Source organism: Nicotiana attenuata, unplaced genomic scaffold (genome assembly GCF_001879085.1).
Source record: "Nicotiana attenuata strain UT unplaced genomic scaffold, NIATTr2, whole genome shotgun sequence".
Classification (NCBI taxonomy): Eukaryota; Viridiplantae; Streptophyta; class Magnoliopsida; order Solanales; family Solanaceae; genus Nicotiana; species Nicotiana attenuata.
Window position 1 is genome coordinate 33,440 of NW_017673809.1, and position 18,199 is coordinate 51,638.

At 34.7% G+C, this 18,199-nt stretch overlaps 2 protein-coding genes across 4 annotated transcripts; both read right to left on the reverse strand.

Moving 5' to 3' along the window:
• Positions 1-6,304: 6,304 nt before the first annotated feature.
• LOC109217340 (peroxidase 41-like) lies at positions 6,305-7,559 on the reverse strand. Its single transcript, XM_019381580.1, has one exon. It carries the CDS (start codon positions 7,410-7,412, stop codon positions 6,435-6,437), a length of 978 nt encoding a protein of 325 aa, XP_019237125.1. The 5' UTR covers positions 7,413-7,559; the 3' UTR covers positions 6,305-6,434.
• Positions 7,560-7,932: 373 nt separating this feature from the next.
• LOC109217341 (calcineurin B-like protein 1) lies at positions 7,933-12,394 on the reverse strand. Of its 3 annotated transcripts, none has more exons than XM_019381582.1 (9): positions 12,162-12,394; positions 11,741-11,883; positions 10,858-10,940; positions 10,074-10,133; positions 9,694-9,802; positions 9,527-9,579; positions 8,719-8,799; positions 8,340-8,452; positions 7,933-8,250 (listed from the first exon to the last, which is right to left on the reverse strand). In XM_019381582.1, the coding sequence occupies exons 2-9, from the start codon at positions 11,817-11,819 to the stop codon at positions 8,187-8,189; spliced, it is 642 nt and encodes a 213-aa protein (XP_019237127.1). In that variant the 5' UTR covers positions 11,820-11,883; positions 12,162-12,394; the 3' UTR covers positions 7,933-8,186. The 3 variants fall into 3 exon arrangements, with proteins under 3 accessions (XP_019237127.1, XP_019237128.1, XP_019237126.1); XM_019381583.1 differs by having other exon boundaries at positions 11,741-11,906; XM_019381581.1 differs by lacking the exon at positions 12,162-12,394 and having other exon boundaries at positions 11,741-12,155.
• Between the last annotated feature and the right edge of the window lie 5,805 nt (positions 12,395-18,199).

Consider the following 18,199-nt stretch of genomic DNA (forward strand, 5'->3'; position numbering starts at 1 on the left):
TAAACGAACCAACCCCCCCCCCCACCCCCCCCCCCCCCCCGCCAAATGCAATATTGGTAGACTTCTGAAGGGTTTGCAATTGCGAACCTTGGTCGCAATTGCGACATCAGAGACCTGTAAATTCACAACTTAGACGCATTTCAACCATTTTTTCGCACTCTTTCAAAACCAAAACACTCCTGGGATTTTTCAAAGGCAATTTCTTCTCCAAATCGATTGTAAGTTGTTTCTAACTCGTTTTCTTCAATCTTTAACATCTTTTCACATGATTTCAACTCAAAATCAAAGGTTTTCATGGGGAAAATTGGGCGTTTTGAGTAGAACCTAGGTTTTTCAAATTTTGGGGATTTGTTTCATCGGGCAAAGGATTTACTAGTATCTCATATGTTTTCAGCAAGTAGTCTATGTTGTAGTAATCCGAGCAATACTTGTATGAATCCATATGGGATTTTTGTATAACTGCCATTGCATGTGGACATGGAATATCGTCTAGCTGAAACCTTCCACAAGTGTAGTTTTTTTCATGTAGGCACACCATATTTCTTGTTCGGCCATCAATTACTAAATGTAAGAATTGAGTTGATGGCAACACCTAATATAATTTTAATTAAGAAAAACCATTAGTTGTATGAAGTAATAGTATCTTTTTAATAATAATATTCAGTTGTTTAGTAAAATCTCTAAGGTACAGAAGTAAAACTACAGTACATGCAGTGTTTTTATGATTCTGAAAATGCATACCGTCATCGTCTGTGATAAGTTATCTGCCAATATTTTTTCATACTTTACACCGATCTTCATAAATAATTCCACGGCATCCTTCCGATTGGTGTAATTTCATTTTTGAATCAATGTCGTCATAAAGTCAAGCAAATTCACAACTGGGAGGTCTCTTGCGTGCTTCTTTGCTGCATTTACTGATTCTGCAATATTCGATGTCATGGTCATGGTTCTATTTGCCTTGGAATGCGCCGGGGACCATTTATCATATCCAATATCCATCATGTATATTTTCACTCTACTATCAATAGCTTCTAACTCTGCCATATACCTGTTGAATTCTTCAACAGTGTATGCTCTTGCTAACGCAATATACTTCTTTGATTTATTTTTGGCTCTTCCTGAAGTTGTCTTTATGTTGTTCCATAGATGGAACATACATGCACAATGAGGGACTTCTGGATAGACCATTGAAGTTGCTCTCCATATACCATCATGCCTGTCTGATACAATGAACATTCCCTCTCTTTGTCCATAGGTTTCTCTGAACTGCACGAAGAACCACTCCCACGATGCATCGTCTTCCGAATCAACAATTGTATATGCGAGGGGTAAAATTTGTCCTGTAAAACCAAAGGAAAAAATATCAGTTACAACATACAATATTAATTTAGTATTTCATATAGTAGTATAGTCAAGGTAGGTGCAGGTATGTAGCAAAATAATTATATACTCTTTTGGTATACTTGTATACCATATTGGTATCATATAATATTTGAAAATCTTTTTTATTTCTTTAACTGAATGTAATTGGATTGCACTTTTAAAATAGTAAAGTACATCAATTATTCAATACGTTCTCAGACAACTTTTTTTCTTACCCTCTTGTCTTGCGTGGAAGTCGTGAGTACGGTCCCTCTATATGTTGACTTTAAAAAACTTCCATAAACTACAATTGTTGGCCTACAATAGATCCATCCTCTAATCGATGCATATATAGCTATGAATGCATACAAGAAGCTCCCATCTACTTCAGTGTGTAGTGTGTCACCGATCCTGGGTTAGCTAGCGTACTCTAACATATAAAGATATGTTGGTATTTTCTTGTATGACTCACTTGGTGTTCCTCTCAACAATTGCATTGCTTTTTCTTTTGATATCCATGCTTGAATTTAGCTTAAGTCCATACCATGTGCTTTTTGAATGTCTCTCTGGATATCTGTTGGTGTTTATATGATTTTCGGGTCAACAAGTTTATCTTGTACCACAGCTGCAACAAAAGCTGAGACAGCTTGCTTTTGTGAACAAAATCTCTTATCATTTAAACAACTGTGGACATTATTGAAATCCGTCACATTAAAAATATTTGATGCTCGCAGGCTTGATGCTTTAAGTCTCCAAGTGGATCTTTCATCCACGCATTCAAGGGTATACCTGTTTATAATACAAATACAGTTATGTATCATGTTTTATTGATAAAAAATACACACACAAATCCGTATAATCATATACTCACATAGTGTACTCATATAACATACCTATATACTATATCAGTATCATATTTTGCTGATAAATAAACATAGACAAACCAGCACAATTCTATATTAACATAGTATATTGATTTAGCATACATATATATTATATTGGTATTATGTTTTACTGATAATAACAAACACAATCCAGTACAATTATATACTCGCGTAGTATACTGATATAGAATACTTATATACTATACCAGTATCATCTTTTACTGATAAAAAATACAGACGAACCAGTACAATTCTATACTCGCATAGTATACTGATTCAGCATACTTATATACTATATAGGTATCACATAGTTTTTTACTTGAAAAAATGCAGACGAACCTTCTTGGGCATGATTTATTAACCCGATATTGATATTTTTCTCTAACGACATATTGTTTCATAACGAGAGCAGTGGGTTCTTGTCTTTGTAAATTTGTTCTTTTTCAACTTTTTGATGAAATTGATCAGTTATGATGCTTGCATCGTCAAGTTCTAAACTGGTGTCATATGCTTCTTTTACATCAAACGTACTAATCATATCACTGCTTTCAAATTGTACAATTTCTGATGAAATTGTAGCAACATCGAAACTGGAGCTGCTTGCAGCTATAGTATTTTTAGCAAACGACACGCATAGTGGAAGTGTTGTCATCCCCGTGCTTGCTTTTTTCAATTCCATGTAAACACTAACACACATATCACTGCAAATTGTAATTGGTGGATATCCTTGAGCAATAGCATACTGAATAACTATACATATCTCCTGTGGATCTCGGAGATCCCTCTTTCTCGGGGTATTTCCTGGGTCAAGTATTTCGCTTGTTTGCTGTCAGGAATTCAGTAGAGTGGGATGCTCCATTTCGAGGCCCTAGATAGAGCTGAATCATATGTGGTTGGTCTGTTCCGATCGATCCGGAGGGACGGGGAGGGTAGTGCGCTGGTGATGGTACTTAGTGGATGGATGATTAGTCGTAATTATTTATTTAATAGTTAGAATGGAATTTACCCTGATGAAATCCCTTGTGGGCTTACGAAAAGAAAGATATCCTTAAAGAAAGCATTACACATGAAGAAGAGTAGGCTTGCTTCTTTCAAGGCATCTACGAACTCACTCATAAGGAAACTCATCAAGTAGGTCTTTCGAGTCTTTCAAGTACTGGCGAAGCTTTAATTGAAGACCTTTCAGTGCCCTTTCGTTTGGTTCCCTGGGTACCTTCTCCGCACTTACAGGTAAGCATTTCAAGTAGATAAGATCATAAAAGAAGAAATGGGAAGGAGTACTGCCATTATGCGCTATTGTGTTACTGTCCTTTTGCAGTTGCTTGCAGTTTCTCTGAGAAGTTGTTCAAATTTCCAACAGGTCTTTATTAGAATTGCATCAACATGAAAGTTTATGAAATTATGGTTATCATCCCATTCTCCACTATGCTGCAGCAGAGTTGGTATATTTTCCATGATTTTGAAGTTATAACTACGTTTATGTCCAAAACTGAATCTCGACAATGCAAATTTCAACAGTGTTGATGTCGGATACTAAATTTCAACAAAAGATTTTTCGAAATCAAATCAGCTGTTATGATACAAATCTCCAGATCTCCAAACTGAGAATAGAATGTTCAGCTAAAATTCAGAAGTTTGAGCGCTAAACTTCTGTAATACTTATAATTTTGATATTGTGCTCTGCCAGCGAAATCAAAATCGGAAAAATAAGATGCGAGTTTGAGCATAAAAAATTTTAGCATCTTCCAAAGTCAAATCAGCTACTTCTACAAAATTTAAGGAGAAAAACTCGAATTGTAAAGAGAAATCAGCATCTTCTCTATGTTTTTGCACACTTCCGATCTTCAAATTAGGGTGGCGATCCTCAAATGTTCAACAGATGCCGGTAGAAATCTCAATTTTCGTGCGCTTATTTTCTGAAATTTTGAGCAGCTTTTGTGTTTTTATAGGTAGGGCATTAGCGTGGGTAGTTATTTTGAGATACCCGTTCGTTTATTAAATGGGTAGGGGATTGTAATTATTTAATGGGTATAATTCTTTTATGGGTAGAGCAGGGTAAATAGTTTCACTTTTAAATGTACTCCTGTCTTTTCTCCATTATTAAATGATGATAATTTTATAAGTAAAGACAAGATTTTGAAGAATATATCAACTACTTTGAAAAGAAAAAGAATTTGAATACTCTTTTATTTACAAAGAAAAAAAAAGAGATAATAAACAAAATAAAGTGAATTTTTAAAGGGTTAATTCACATTAGTGTTTATATGCACAATGCATCAAATTAATAACATAAACTCATGAAAAAAAGTTGAAATTTCATTCTTTTGGAGATGTTATATTATTCACATCAAACATAAATAAATAAAAAAGTTTAATGCAAGAAGCTACCCAAAAACTTTCAGTTGAATACTTGAGAAACAAATAAATCCTTTAGTTTCTTGTGGTGTAATAACTGTCGGGAGGGAGAAAGAAAATAAATTTATTTGGCGGGCGAATAAGAAATATTTTTTTAATTGTTAATATAGTTACACAAGCAAAGCGCGTGACCTAAAACTAGAATTTGCACAAACACTAAAAAAGAAAGACTACTCCAAATATTGGTTTACAATAAGTAAATACTGAAACAAACCGGAGGAAAAATTACTAAAGTGGATCTATAAACCAGACATGATTAACATTTATTATTTTTAAGAACTTGCAAATTTCTGTTAATTTTTGTTTTATAACTCAATACTGTTTTGAATATTATTTATGTTGTTCTTAAGAAGTTAGTTATATTATTGATATTTGTACGTCCTAAAATAGTTATACCAATAATATGTAGCCCTTTCCATCAGAAGATAGGAAAACAAATATGGTAAGAAAATATAAACATATTCGTAAGTCGTAACCGACGTTCTAATCACAATTCCCTTGGGAGTGGGATCAATTTGACATCATTGAACCTTAATTGAGTTTAATTAGGATTCTATGTAGGTTTCGACCGCATCCTTGTCTTCGTTTTTCTTCTATATATATAAGAGGCTAATCATGAACTAACCAACAAAGTGTTAGTAGTAACCTTCGACGTAATTTGTTTGAGTAGGGCATATATAATGGCCGCATCTGTATCTGCGGAGAAATGGCAAAAACCTGCATTAGGAAGATGTGTGGAGAGTAAGCAAATACGTCCAGGAGGATGTGGATACGTCTCAAAGTTTAAACACGACCCGAATTACGATTATGCGAACGACAGCGATGAGGAGCTTTTGCCCGACGGAGCATCGCCCCCTATTTTTCCCTATTTACTACCGCCAGATTGAGCAAAGCAATGGTTTTGACATTTATGACTATCCCGGTATATCTAGCTTGGCTGGAATAGGACCATATCCGGAGTTCAATGAAGAGGCTGAACTACTGACTGAACTTGCTAACCGTGCTATCCGGGAATATAATGAGAAAGAGTGCAACGTTTTCAAGTACAAGTTATTGAAGATTGAGAAAGTGAACACACAGCTGACGGGCTATCGGGAATATTTCATGACCGTTAAAGTCTTCAATCTCACCCTTGCTACTCCTATCGAGACTTTTCAAATCCATGCTGCGAAACGTGTCTATAATAATGATAAATTTATTCTCTGTTGCCGGCCGAAAGAAGAGGCAGCTGATGGCTGAATGGAGACGCGAGTTTCAGCCACTTGGACTATAGTTATTTAAGTTAGGACTTTGAGATTTCATTCTTTGTAGTTTTCAGCGCTTAATTTACTTTGATATATGATCTGACCTCTATGTTTATTGAAGTTTCTGTGTTGAGTTGACGAGCTATTGTATATGCATACTTATTGTCTAATTTGTCTACCTCGTTCATATGTTCACCCAAAAAATGAGTGCCATAAAAGATGTTAAACTTTAGTTGTATTTGTTAAATGAGTTCTAGCTAGCTTTTCTTTGATAATTGTGGCAGTGTTTTAAACTTTAACAAAACAATATACCAGATTTTCAATCGGCAAGCAAGGATCATGTAATCTCCTTGATCACTATCCTGGAAAATTTTTAAGAAATCTTATCAAATGATCTCAGTTGATAATAAGTTGTTAATTATCTTTGATCATCATATATATACACAAACATATGCACATCAACAGTTTTATATGTTGATTCATTCAACATAATCGTGAACTCGTAATCCTTTATCTTCTCTTTTTTTCACATCTGACCAGTGTTTACTGCATCACATCTCCTCCTCACCTCTCCTTGATTACCAATTTTAACTTGATAAATATTAAGCTTCTCCATGGCAAGAGCAAAATCTATAGACAAAGCCTGGTTATCATTTGCATATTTCTCAACAAATGGCCTTGTCCTTGGATCACTCAAAAGCAATTGATCAGAACCAAGAACTCCTAAACCCTTCATCAAATTCTTGAACAACATGTTATCAAAAGTGCCAGGGGTTATCACATCAAGGAAGGCTGCCATGTCAGTATTCGTCGTATAATTCGCGCACATTCCTCTCAATCTCTCTGCCAATTTGGGATTCATTGTTGGGCCGGGGGTGCTAAAAATTCGGTTAGCAAACTCCTTGCAATGAACAAAGCCAATAGTATGTCCACCTCCAATCAATGCTACCATTTCTTGGATGTTGAAACCTAGACCTTGGAATGTTTTGATCATTTGATCTATTGTTTCATTTGCACGGGGTAATTTTCCTTCTACACTTGAAGCTTGGGAAACAAGGCTGTCTTTTCGGCCTAGAGGAACTTTATAGTGAGGTCCACCAGTCATAACAACAAGATTCCTTGTAGCTGTGGCAAGAATATCTGCACAAGATACAATGCCAGGGCAGGCAAGCTCGAGGGCGGTCTTGATATGTGAAATGAGATCGAAACCATCACCTGCAAGGGAGTGGTTGATGTCATGCTCGAGCTCCGGTTTGGTGAAGGCTGTTGTCTTGATAAGGACGGAGGCATCACAACCATCCACAGCACAGTCATGGAAAAAGAGGCGTAGGGTAGCAGCCGCGGTGACAGGGAACTGCTGTTGCTTTTGGAGGACAACGTCCCTAACAATTTCTTCAAATTTAGGGCATGTTATGGCATAGTAGTCCAATGTGAGGGTTGATTGGGTGAATGGAATGGAAGTAAATGATAAAAACAAGAGGAGGAGAATCCATGGCAAAGCCATGGTTGATTGAAAAAAAAACCCTGCTTCCTCTCAAAAGGGGGAGAGAAAAGCTGGACCAACTTGATACGAGAAAAGTAAAGAATGCTAAGAAGAAGAAAGAAGGTGAAAGTGGAAAAGAATGGCGAAAGTTGTGGTAAAGAGAGGTCTTAGGGAAAGGACGACTCCATTTTCATTCATGGGATTTTGTGCTGATAATTTTCCATGGCTGGATTTCAGCTGAACATGAAATGCGGTTGACCACTTGATTTGAAAGGTGTAATACATTTTAAATTCTATTTTGGTGATATCACACGCTTATCCGTGAAAACATTTTGATTGCGTCTTCACTCTTTTACAGAGTATACCTGCATTTTCTCACAAGTATCTAATAACTTGTCCACCAAAATGTAGGCAAATAGGAAAAAAATTAACTAAATCTTTTTCGTTGCTCATAAACCGCTAGGCCAGACGCTTGGTTGACATTGATTTTTGATATACTTAAAAGGATACTATGCAAAATTTACCACCAACACAAAACAGATAAACAAAACTGATGGAAAAGTAATAGCACTATATATCCTGCTCACTGTAATTAAACGGCGGAATATTGCCAACAAATTCACTTTACAATGGAAGGCTAGCTTAACCTCTTGACCCAATCACTGCTGGTTCCATTTTGATCACCCTTAGTTTTTCTATATTCTGTAAAAGCTCCAAGTCCCCAACAAAACTTAGGTGCGTCAATAAATTGCCAGAATAAGAAGCAAAAGAATCGGTCTGAACTACATTTCTTAGTTAGGTAGCCATCTCATCAACTTCAGAATGAAATACAAAACTTGGAAAAGTAGTAGTTATATCCCTGCATCAAAGAAAAGAAAAATCCCATCAGACAACGTCCTCCATCGAATTTATTTATGTTCACCACATATCAAATATCAAACATAATACCTCAGATATGAAAGGGTCATTATTTTCAATAATGAAGGATTTCGGCCCACAAAATTGTGCCACTCAGAGTTGTCAATCTTTCCGTCCTGATTTGAATCTGCCTCCAAAAATGTCTACACATTGAAATAACATTGACTAGTTACTAAAATTCCACCAGACACGACTATTAGGAGTGCAAATGACCAGCAAGGTGAAAGATTTTGTTATGGCTAGTCCCAATTTGCTATTCTTGGTTGAGAGGCAAGGATCCAACGACATATTAAAACGATACTAAATAAACAGAACGCATTGGTTCACTTTACCTTATCAGAGGGGCAGAGTTACCAATTTTATGGACTAGGATGATGGAAACTTAAATTGGTTATCATCAGTAAATTACCTTATCCAGTATTATCTCAACGATCTCGTCGGCCAACTTCATCTCAGACTCGCATAAAATTGCAATTAACATTTGCTTAACCTGCCAAAATCACATACAACACTAAAAATTAAAACATGAGGTAACCATTCATCAGACACTGCTTTGAACTCAGAAGGGGAAAGTAAGCAAATATCAAATGACTGCTTCCTCCAACTTCCAAGCTGGCTAAGAACTTGAGTAAAGGGGTGGTTACAGTATTCAAAGAGTACACAGCCAATAAGTGACTTGAACTGCAATAAATGCCTGGAAAAATCCAGTCTCTAAGTCTTCCATAGAAGCTGTTATAACTTAAAATAAGGAAGAGAAGAACAAGTGAACAACTAGTAGACTAACAGCAGCAGAGTGAAAAGTCCACGGTCGAAAACATCTAGAAAGAATATAAGGTTCAACTTTTTCTCTGACCTAATGATCATGGACCAATGAGACAGACAGGGTAAAAGACACATTCAGACTTCCTCCCTCCAAGTATACTTACGTTGGCCCGTCTTAAGCAAAAAGAGTTGAAAAGAAACAATCAACACTTATCGCTTTTCAAATAACAATAGCTGCAAAATTCGGCAACACTTATCACTCTCCACGAACACGGTAAGAGGAAAGGAATCTTAATTTGTTCAAAAGACAATAAAACTCATTTCTTTTTTTCTTTTCTTATTTACGTATCTTTTGAGAATGTGACAAGCTCCAAGTTGCAACAAGCTAAAAATTACAAGATGCTTCTAGATGATTTTCAACACAGCATGAAAACATACAAACTAGAATAGCATACCTCTTGCCGCTCAATGAACCCCGTGCCATCCAAATCATAAAGCCTAAATGAAACTGCAATGGCAGAATGATGAAGTTTCCAATGTGACTATTTGGGTGCCAGTTAAGCATTTATTTGAAACATAAAAGAAGAACTAAACAGTAATATTTATCTTTTATTTCACTTACAATTGATCTTCTCTTCTTGTGAGGCATTTGGGTGGAAAACATTAAGTGCCCTTACAAAATCACCAAAATCGATAACTCCTTTTTGCTTTACATCAAAGAGATCAAAAATCTGCATGCAGAAAGTTCAAGAGGCAAATTAATATACCATATCCCATTAAAAAACAGTTCTGAGCTTTTACATGCAAATTTATATCAGCTTAGCTTAATCCACATCTTGATGAAACATCATAGGCGTTTGTTGATATAGCATATTAAACTATAACCTCAATGCTAATTTTACTTTAAGCAATTCTTAAAAGCATGCTCAAACTGCCAGCTAGAACCAGCACTATATCAAAGAGGAAAAACTAACGTACTCCCCATCAAAGAAGTAATCATACCCGATTTGCAAAAAGGTTTTCTTTCTTTCTGTTCTTGAATAAAGCCAACTGAAATTCTTCCTGCACCTCCAACATGATTTTCACAAGCATAAGCACTAAAACAAGTACTTATAAGGGGAAAAAAATATTATCCTATAATACATCTTCAGAAGTTCCAGCAGAATTTGTTTACCACAAAACAATTTGATATTCTGTGCCGTTATTAGAAACAATAAAGGAAAAGAGATGCAAGGATGAGATATAGTCTCCAAAGACAATAGAATTCATCAAATTGATACAGTAATAGAATTGCAAATGAAGCCATGCCATTCTCTGCAATGCGTAGCTTCGACTATCTATGGCAGTGCAGTTTACGTGAAAGATCAAACTCCACCAAATATCTCCCGGAAATAACCTTTTCACTCTCGCAAAATTGACTTTCTCATCTCATGATAGAGTAACCATCAGAAAAAGACACTTATGATTCCTGTTGTAGCTACGACAAGGAAAGTTTTTTCACACCTACCAAATGCCATGATTCAAGATACATCTAGTAAGATTACTCTTTTCCATCCCTTTCCATCATTCAAGTAAAGTAGTCTATAACACTACCTTCTAACTTCAATTGAAGGTCGAAAGGAGAAAAAGTTAACTCATAAAGATGCTCGCTAGATGATGAAACACACAGAACTTAGTCTAGTATTGAAGTAACTCATACAACATCCATCTGGAAAGATGCAGCAGGAAGTCACAACCCCACATTGAGAGCTAGTAAGAGTATGTTTGGGCATTAAGGGAAGACTACCTTGCTAATTAGCCCATCATCAATTACCGAACCGCTAATATTCTTGAACAGCTCAAACAATGCTTCAACTTCGCTTACACTAACTGCAAAAGAGGAAATAACAGAGAGGAAAACACATAAGCAACTAAGCAAGGACATGCAAAAGGAGGTTTTGGGTAGTAGGAAAAAATAACAACTGTGTTTTGGGGTTTGAGTGGGAATAGATAAACAACTAAAATTATTCTGCGACAACCTATGGGATAACCAAATGACTAGACCTGAAGTTTGTAACTACATAAGGCCAATGTCTTACTTTTCCAGTTTAGGGCTCTTAAAACAATTAATAGATCGAACATATTGTAAGAGTAATTCAAAGAACCCAATGGTACAGTTCAGCACCAAAATGTTGCAAGCCTAGGTACCTTTCAACACTACTAACTTTTAACATAACTCAAAAATAATAGTTTCATTTTAACCAATCATTGGATGATGAAAATTATGTTTCATTGTTTTCAAAGTTCTAACTAAATTCTCATTCCAAATTATTATTCATGTTTCCAGGAACTTCTCTATCATTTATTTTCTTCTATCCATTTCCATGTCATCACAGTTAAGATTTTGATATGCACATCTCATCTTGCTGAATAAAAGACGTCCTCAAGCTATACTTTCACATTTAAAGATAAGAAGCAACCCATCCTACACGAAGAGGATACCTTCATAATACCAGCCATAAACACTGAAATGGATTCAGCACCTTAAAAATGGAAAGAAAATCAGAATCAAAGGTCATTGCTTTTGACTTCCATTCACTTTTGCCAGAATTCAGAGGCAAGCTCAAATTGTATCAAATCAAATGCACACATTAAAATCAAAATCGAAGAAAAGTCAATAAATAACTCACAGGCTGTTTGAGATGCAAGGACTACAGGATCTTCGTGTCCAGGGAACTGCTTTTTTGCTGTAGACTGGAAACAGCCCATCTACTAAAGAAGGACGACAAACGAGGAAGAACACGACTAGACTAGTACCGAGCAACCAGCTTCTCTACAATATATCGTTCAAACCATCTTATCCATGCAATTACACGGCGCAAGTTCAAGAGATAGAAAAATACTGTAATACTTTTAGCCAATTAAGCACAACTGTCTATAATACATGCACATTGATAACCTAAAAAAGATGAGAAAGTATCATGCTACAACCGGAAATTATATTGATAATGTAGAACATCTGAGACCGTTTCATGACCCATCACCAAATTATGTAGTCTTAAAATGCAAACATCAAGTAGTGTAAAAAAGGGGGGAAATTGGGGAACATACCGATCGATCGGACCGTCCACTGAACAGAGAAACAGAAAAGTTTGAGAAGGAGCTAGTTATATAGCAGCTCAAAAAGCAGGGGATTTATGTGTATATATGTATATCATGTAGTAATATCAATGGCTATGAAGTTTTTGAGTTGAAGGTAGGCCAAATTGGAGAAAATGGGGGGCAAAACAAATAACTGTAGGGTGAGTGATGCGCACGCGGTTTCTAGATCGTGGAATTTGAGGGTTGTTGGCGCTGGACAAAAAGGAATATTCTATTTTTTTGTTTCTAGAAAGACTGCACTAAGTTTGAAAAAACGTATTCGATTTATAAGGGGAAAAAATACTTACACCCTCCTGTCTAAAATAAGTGATTTTTTTTTTAGTTGTTTTCACACATATTAGGGAATTCATCTTTTAACATTAATTAGCAATAAAATTGACCATATTAACCTTTACTATCTCTTCACATAAATACTCCTAACATATACTCCAATATTATTTACTCCAAGGGCAATGTAGGAAAAAAATAATTAATTCATCCTTGAAATCTGGAAAAATCACTTATTTTGGACCATAAAAAACAAGACCAAAAAATCGGTTATTGTGGACTGGAGGGAGTATTAAGTTTGTCAATTGTATTATGGTTAAGCGTGAGAATAGATTGAGGTGAGAATCTTTTTTTGTAATTTTAATTTAGTAATAATACGTATTTAAATAGCACATACTGTGCATTCGTAAATGTGATGTAAATTTTCGGGTGTGGACAATTTTTTTTTTTTGGGAATTGGTCCCTAATTCAAAATTTATATTGAACGAGTGTGGTAGTAGTGGAATTAATTAGTGAATAATATTATATACATACAGGCTCCAGCTAGCTTAAGGAGTGGGAAAACTGGTAAATATACCTTTTTAAAATTTCCTATTATTTATGTGGTGTTCATATATCATACTTTATATCAACTTGTATAAAGTTATACTGTAGTTACACAAGGCTTAAAGTTTAAGGTTTAAAACTGTCCAAAGCCCCATGAATGAAGGAAGAAAATTACCTTTTCCGCACCTCCTAATTTCTTTTTGGATTTGTGGTCTAATTTCAGTATTGAAGAAAGCAACAGCATGTTTACTTTTTTTCATCAATGTTTCCTTACTTTACCAATTCCAAATCGCTATGACAATCTTTTGTAATGTTGTATGTTGATTATTGAACCAAGTAACATGGTGGAGCCTGACGATGGGACCAAAATGTTCCTTTGATTATTAATTAAGAAGACAATAATTTAAATGAACTAGAACTTTAAACCCATAAATTTCAAATCTTGGCTCGCCTCCGTTAATACTTACATTTATAGATGCCTACCTATCAAATTCAAATACCCTTTGATATTGCCGTTATAGGAAGGTATAATCAGTAGGTAGCAAAGTAGGCTTCACATGTGAATTGTCCTTCTTGCTATATGTTTTGACTCTTCCATTAACAATGGACGCCATAAGCCATTAATATACAGAGATTCCAGATTCTTTTTAAGGGAGGGTCTGCTGCCGTGCTCAATAAAAAGAACATTTGTTGCAACATGTCTGAGCATCATTCATATATATATGTATGTATAACACTTTCAAAAATCTTCTTTTTCAGCCATGTTGGGTACTTCACTGGCCCCATCGTTCACATGATCTCGATAAATATTTCTTCTTTATTTATTATTTATCTGAATTATTGATCTTATATTTCTGACACACATCATTTCTTCATCCCATTTCTTTTTAAATCTACACATTTATATCTTTTCTCCACTTTTATGTCTTTTTGTTTCTATTATTCTCCACTTTTATGTCTTTTTGTTTCTATTATTCTTCAGTTTTATGTCTCTTCCTTCTTTTGAAAATTGATCATAGCACTTCGCAATTTGTTCCCGTAATTATTTTAAGTTATACCATAAGGGTAATTTTGGAAAAATAAGGGTAATTTTGAAAAAATAAATTGAATTTTTTCTTCATTATATAAATGGACACTTATTTTGAACCAAAATAAAAAGTCAAATTGGTCACTTATTATGGACCGGAGGAAGTGATGAGTATCTTTTTTTCCATAAAGGAGATAATGTATTATTAGTGACTTTCGTTTTGCATCCTTTTCGTGCGGAGAATATACATAACGTATTGATGAATTAACTTTATTTCTAAACTGGACGAAACACACTCTACCTTTTAGGGTATCTATTCAACTAAAACATTCTCTGAACCGTGTAGTAAAAGAAAAAGAGACCAAAGGCAGACACGCTCATGACCTTTTCTATAGCTGGTTTTTTATTTAAGGTAAAATAGTCAATTTTACCTTAAATAGCTAATTTTCGGACCGGTCATTAAAAAATAGCCAGCGTTGCGAAAATATCGAAATATAGCCACTATTTTGCTGCAACACGGAAAATTCCAGCATAATATATATTGGAGATTGGTGCACCTGTGTATGAACTTCCAGCAAATTATGATGGAACTCCAACACACAAAAAGTTCCAGCATAATATAGTGAAGATTGGAGCACTTGTGTATGAACTTCCAGTATATTATGCTGGAAGTCTAGCATAATATACTCCAGTATATTATGCTGGAAAATTTTCCGGATTTTGAACAGTGTTTTCGTTCAGATTTATCTTTACATAAAAAGTGGCTAAATTTCGATTACTTTTGAAACTATAGCTATTTTTCAATAATCACTTGTAAATCTGACTATTTTTGAATTTCTCTCCTTTTTTAAGTTAGAATATTCATCTTATTTAAATGCATTTTGTGTCCAAAAGTGCAAAATCCGTGTTTAAATCCATTAAAATGAGCTTAGTCCCTGAGGTTTACCAGGCCAATCCAACTCATTAGTGTAAAAATTATGTGGGGTAGCCACTTTTTAAAAGTGGTATTTACTTGCTTAGCAATAGTAGTCACTAGTCTATTAAAATTAATATGAAAAAACTCTGTTACCCTTTCTTCTATCTCTTTCATATTAGGGAGAAGAACTGTACGGGAAAGATTTTGTTCTATAGTGTTTCTTCGCGAGACTTAGATTTAACTCTAGAAATTTGCATTCTTTTCCATTCAAGCTGACACTTTATCAAATGTAATACATCATTCTGACCCACAAGATAGCATCTGAATCTATTGAAAGAACAGTTATCATGCCTTTTGGTTTGGTGGCGGCGTGGAACAAGCGACGAAGAAGCACATGTAGTCACTTTTTAACTTGGTTTGGTGGCAGCGTGGACACTTGGTCCTGAACTTAGAATTACAAGTTCAAAAGTTAAGGACACTTGGTCCTGGACTTAGACTAACAAGCTTAAAAGTTAAGGATAATAGGTCCTGAACTTACAGTTACAAGTTCAAAAGTTAAGGACAATAGGTCCTGAACTTAGACTAACAAGCTCAAAAGTTGAGGACACTTGGTCCTAAACTTACAGTTACAAGTTCAAAAGTTAAGGACATGTAGTCCTGAAGTCCTGAAGTTAAGTTCAAAAGTTAAGGACATGTAGTCCTGAAGTCCTGAACTTAGAGTTCCAAGTTCAAAAGTTAAGGACATGTAGTCCTGAAGTCCTGAACTTAGAGTTCCAAGTTCAAAAGTTAAGGACATGTAGTCCTGAAGTCCTAAAGTTAAGTTCAAAAGTTAAGAACATGAGCAAAAGGGTATTTTCGTCCGGGCAGTTAAAGTTTATTAAGAAGTGGCTAAAGACTAAAGACATTTTAAACAATGGCTTAAAAGTAAATACATATGTTATTAGTGGCTAACCGTGCACTTCCCCATCATTAGTTTGGCATGATTAAGCTACGAATTTCTGCACTTTTAGAAGGGAAATTACCAGCTATGTCCATTTATAAGTAGCTCATTACAAAAATTGGCCAATTGATAAAATATTACTAATATTAGCCAAATTAGCCAATTAGCTATTTGTAGCAAAAAAATATCAAATTTTTGCTTTGTTTTGAGTGGGTGTTATTAGAATAGATTGGGCACAACTTAAGGAGCTTGAATCTCAGTTTTGGGATGATTTGGTGAAGTTTTGAGGTGGTTTGAATTGAAAATTCGAAGTAAAAGCTGAACATGAAAAAAAAAATGATATGCGTATCACATTGTGTATCATTTGTGTATCACATATGTATCATATTTGTATCAATAGTGTATCACATGTATATCCATGTATACCTGTGTGTGTGATACATGCGTGATACATGTTTGATACATATGTCGCAGAAGACTTTTTTGAACTCGATTTAATTACGAATTTTGATACAAAACCAGTCCAAATCACCTCCAATCTTCCTCAAATTTTGTGTATTGACTTATCTATATATTTTCAATGAATTTCAACTATACCCATTGAAAAAGTTCCTTTTTTGTTTAGATTTTTGGAATATTGTATAGATTTTGTATTTCATCACCTTATTTGCTACCCCGTCCATGAAATTTCCTTTCCGTCTTGTATCTAATGTTGCTAATCACGCTTAAAAATATGGAAGGTGATTTTTGCATGTGATTCTTTGAGAGAAAGAACCCTATTATTTGGTTTTCAATTTTTGTTGGCTAGTTTTGGTAAGTCTATGACTAATGGCTAGAGGTTGGTAAGTTGAGATTTATTTGGGACATTTGTGTAAGTTTCCCCTTTTAGAATCGAGCCTTCTTAGCCAAGCCCCGATTAGCCCACTGACCTCAAGGGTTGGGCTAAAGCTGGCCCGTGAACTACACTTAAAAAATCCCACTCTGAACCTCTTATTCGTTGAACTTTCTAATTGAGATGCTACAGAAAAGGATCTTCTCTTATGTTCTTGTATATACAACTCAAACAAAAAGCTAGTTAGCAAATGTTTCACCAAAAATCCATGTGGGAGATTTAGACTACTTTGGTTAATGCGCACGGTAATTATGTATGCTAATTAATCATGATTAAGATTGAAAAGTGTATGTGCAAATACATATTGCATTACATAAGGAGTGAGAGAAAACAATGGCGCATTCACTTTGTCATCACAATCTCTTTTTGTGCAAAGAGGTAGAAAAGATTCTGCCCACAAATGAATATAGGACAAATATTTGAATGTTCACTATGTTAATAGGGAATTCACTAAGCTCTTTTTGAATCAGATATTGGATAGGCTTACCTAGTTGTAGCCCTCACTTTAGCAGAGGTATATATCTTTCACCGTGGACAACAGGGTTCAATTACGCTTCCTTATTCAGAGGAATTCCAAGAGAAAGATGCTATTGTGGCATCTTGCTTCCTATGCATCTGTTGCTTTGGTATAAATATTTTTGTTGCACTAAATTTATTTCTTAATTATATTCATCTGATAGAAAATACTTTCTCCAATCTATGACCGTACGAGCTGTTAGGTTAAGGATAGAGACACCGTAAATGTTTCAAATATATTAGATTGTAGGCTTACCTATTACTTTTGGTGGATTCAAAAAGAGAGTCGTTCTGCTAGAATTCGAATAACCATTTTTTAAAGAGATCTCTTTATTACTAAACAGCCACGACTTCATATTAAACAACCAGAAGACGTGATGATATATTCCCTAGATCTTCGTTTACAAGTTCAATAGCAACTTAACTAATTTTAAATGAAGTGATTTAAATTCCTCATAACTATTACTATTAAATGAGATCATTGCCTTATGCCCCCAAAATTTGAAGGCCCCAAATTTACTTAATCACTTATTATTGACTACTATATACTATATAAATATAAATAATTATTATAAAGAAAAGTGTTATAGTATATTTTTTTTGTTATTTGATTGAGGTTATTTTATACTAATAAGTTCATAAATTATGATAATTTTTTCACTCATTAATTAGTATATTCGCGTCACTTTTCAATTATAATTTTATCATTTTTATGTAGGAATTAAGATATATATCGACAACATAATGAATTTCTTATACAATCTTCTTTGAAATTTCATGAACACAAAAGCATTCATGCACCGGTTTTCTTTTAGTGTAATTAAACATATTATATTATGTTATTTACAATTAATTTTAGATATTCACAAATAGATCGGAAGAG